General features: G+C 54.0%; 1 protein-coding gene across 1 annotated transcript; it reads right to left on the bottom strand.

The window, feature by feature from the left end:
- Positions 1-355: 355 nt before the first annotated feature.
- OTUD1 (OTU deubiquitinase 1) lies at positions 356-3,028 on the bottom strand. The gene has a single exon (XM_020900460.2). The coding sequence runs from the start codon at positions 3,026-3,028 to the stop codon at positions 1,580-1,582; it is 1,449 nt and encodes a 482-aa protein (XP_020756119.2). The 3' UTR covers positions 356-1,579.
- Positions 3,029-3,401: the final 373 nt, after the last annotated feature.

The following is a 3,401-nucleotide window of genomic DNA, read 5'->3' as shown; positions in this document are numbered from 1 at the left end:
ATGACATCAACTGAAAAGTAAGAAATTCAAACTAGTCGGGTTGATCCTGCAATATAAACATGTCAGCATTATGTGTACAGACACACCTCTCAACTAAATCTGATAACACATCTTAAAATTAAGGAAGTCCCTTAATCTCAAGAGGACAGACTGCATAAAGGGGCATTTCTTTGGTTACTCTAAAACATTTAAATCTGGGAATTCCCTGGCGGTCCAGTGCTTAGGATTCTGTGCTCCCAATGCAGGGCACATGGATTCGATCCATGGTCAGGGAACTAAGACCCTGAATGCCGCCCGGTGTAGCCAAATAAAAAAATAAATAAAAGTTACTTCAGGCAAAAAGACACCGTAAAAGTAAAATTACGCATTTTATTCACTCATTCCATCAGCTGAGAATTGCTCTATTGTACAAATACAGTATTGTACAAAAAAAATCACAAAATGTTACAAAATAAAAAAGTACAAACTGCATTACTTAATAAATACCACTAAAAGTAGTTAAAGTGGAAATGAGATAGATTTCAAGTTGAAAACATTGTTTGACCCAGCAAACCATACAAGCTCTGTATACAGACATTAGTACTGTACATAATACAGGGCAATCCTATTTTGCCTTATGAAAGAATTTAAAAGGAGTAGACTATTAAGACAGTATTCTCCTGCTATAAAATAATTGTCAGGGTTGCTTGGAGGCATTTATGCCATTAATTTTCAAATCTCTCAGTTGAATCCAAGAAACTATATATGAAGCAGGAGGCTTATCTTGTCATAAAGATTTCTATCATGTTAAAAAATTCTTTTCAACAAAAAGACAAATATAAATAAAAACAACTGAAAGCACCAGACAATCTAAACATCAACCAGAGTACAGAATAATCACTCTGCCATCAGCAAATATCAGACTTTCATTCAAGTAAGAGCTGGTACTATTCTTAAGAAAAAAAATCTTCCCACAACCTCCCCTTAAGTATTTTGTCTTTAAAAGGTTGACCATTTCTAGAAAAATAATGATTTTCCAAACAACTAATCTGTCATCAAAACGGAATGGGTCAATTATCTGGTAACATGAAAGCATCAATAGCCATTTGAAATAATTACCTAAAATTCAAATCCTACAACATAAAACACTAAATCACAAACTCTGCTCAAAATAATAAACTTCATATAAAGCACTTCTCTGGATTTATGCCGGAAAGCTGTTTGTCAAAATGAAACACATCCTAGATGAAGGTACACCAATAGTTAAAAATGTTGTGCAAAAATACGTTTCTATAGAAAATAGATTACCAGGAATGAACAAATTTACACTGAGAAATCAGCTTGCAAATTAAGTAGTGCCAACTTTATACAGCAAATCATAAATAGCAGTAGGATCACCCAAAGCTACCATTAAACATCATTGAGGTGCCCAGCAACCTTCAGCTTTGAGGAGAAAACATTCAAAAAAATGATTAAGGCATTACACCTACAGTAAATCTACTAGAAAGTTTAAAAGTGCAATTACCCTGATTAAAGTTCATATAACTCTCCAAACACAAATTAGGTATGCAATTTTCCCAGGGCGAGGGTCTCAGACACTTCAAGAGCATGCATTTTGCTCAATATACATTTTGGACAGGGATATGGCCATGGACTTGGCGAGTTCTTCATCGCGTTTTCTCTGCACTTGAGTCTGCCTGCACCAAGTGTCATACTCCGGGTTCGGATACGAGTGATCAAACACCGCGTCATAATGTCCGTTACTGAGCCAACTGAGCCAAATGCTAGGCCTTAGGGAATCCTCCGGGCCCAAATAGTGAATCATGGTAGACACCGTGGGGCTCTCCAGCCTCCCTCCAGTAGTCAGATGAATATTCACATTCAGCATCTGCCCCATCGCCAGCAGTTCAGGGTACCCGGCCCACGCGCCGTCCTGGGCAGCAGCGATGATAAACTCCCCCACGTCGCCCTCAATCAAGGGGCTAAAGTGGTCGAGGTGGTCGGCGATGTAGTGCACCGTCTGTTCCCGTAGCTCCCGGTGCAGGCTCTGGTCCCCGTACACCGCCTTGCTCACCGCCCGGTAGAGGCAGTTGCCGTCGGGAATGATGTGAAATCGGTACTTGTTCCTCTGCCGCAGGTACTTGTCCTGCCTCTCCACCTCCGCCAGGTACAGGGCCAGTTTCTCGTCCCTAGGATCCGACCTGGACACGATCACCGCCTCGCCGCTCCGGGCCGGGGCCGCCTCGCCGCTCCGGGCCGGGGCCGCCTCGGCCTCCGTGTCGGGCCGCCCCAGCTCTTCGGCACCTGAACCGTCGCCGCGGTCCCCGGCTCTGTCCCAGCCGCGGAGGTTCCTCTCCGCCGGGCGCTCCTCGGCCCACGGGCCGGGGCCGGGCTCCGGGCTCCCCGGGGGCGGCGCGGAGCCGCGGTGCTTGGCGGCGGCCAGGGCCTGGCGGTGCTCGCTCAGTCGGAAGTTTCTGTCGGGCCCCTCGCGGGTCGCGTCCAGACCGGCAGGCTCCGGGCCGTCGGGCCTCAGCAGCTCCTCCAGAAGCCAGGCCGAGGAGCCCCGCCGCGGCGGGACCGGAGCGCCTGGTGCCGGGGCCAGCAGGAGGCAGCGGCCACGCGGGGCGGCGGGCGCCGCGGCGCCGGGCTCGGGGCCGCGCAGCAGGAGCCGGTCGGCGCCCAGGGCCCGCACGGTGATCTGCGCCGTGGACGTGTAGTGCGGCGGCAGCGGCGGCTTGCAGGACCCGCCGGGCGGCCCGGCGGCGGCGGCGGCTGAGGCGGGGGCGGCGGCCCCGGACACCATCTCGAAGCAGGAGGAGAAGGCGGGCATCTTGGCGGCGGGAGCGGCGGTGGCTTCGCGGGGCTCGGCGGCCGCGGCCGGCTGGCACTCACCGGTTTCGGGCTCCGGGGCGCCGCTGGCGGGTCCCGGGGGCTGCAGAGAGACCTTGAACGAGGCGGCGGTGGCGGCGGCGGGCGGAGCGGCGGTTGCGGCCGTGGGACCCGGGCCCCCGGCTGGGTAGTGGGTGCAGACGCTGCTATAGAGCTGCATGTCCCTGCCCGCCGCTCGGCCCCTTATAGGCGCGCCGAGCCCCGGTGAGGGGACACACCCTCCGGGCCCGGGGGAGGGGGCCGGCCGAGCTTGGTGACCCAGTGCCCTGAGAATAGAAATGACCGAAGAGCCGCCGGCGCGTCAGGAGCTGCAAATAGCGCCCGGGTCCCCGCCAAATTCCTGCTGCGCCACAGCGCGCGGTGGGGGCGGGGAGGGGACGCGCGCTCGACCCCTGCCGGCGCTAGCGGCCCGCAGACCCGGGACGCGTGCGCCCGCCGCCGCTGCTCCGGCCCGCGGCGGCCGCTGAAGACTCTCTGAGGTAGCCGCCCGCCCTGCTGGAGCGCGTCCCGCCGGCTAGCAGCACTGCAGGGCG

The sequence above is a fragment of the Odocoileus virginianus genome, chromosome 9, assembly GCF_023699985.2.
Source record: "Odocoileus virginianus isolate 20LAN1187 ecotype Illinois chromosome 9, Ovbor_1.2, whole genome shotgun sequence".
Classification (NCBI taxonomy): domain Eukaryota; kingdom Metazoa; phylum Chordata; class Mammalia; order Artiodactyla; family Cervidae; genus Odocoileus; species Odocoileus virginianus.
Note: the sequence above shows the minus strand (reverse complement) of the source record. Positions and strands in the feature narration are given on the sequence as shown.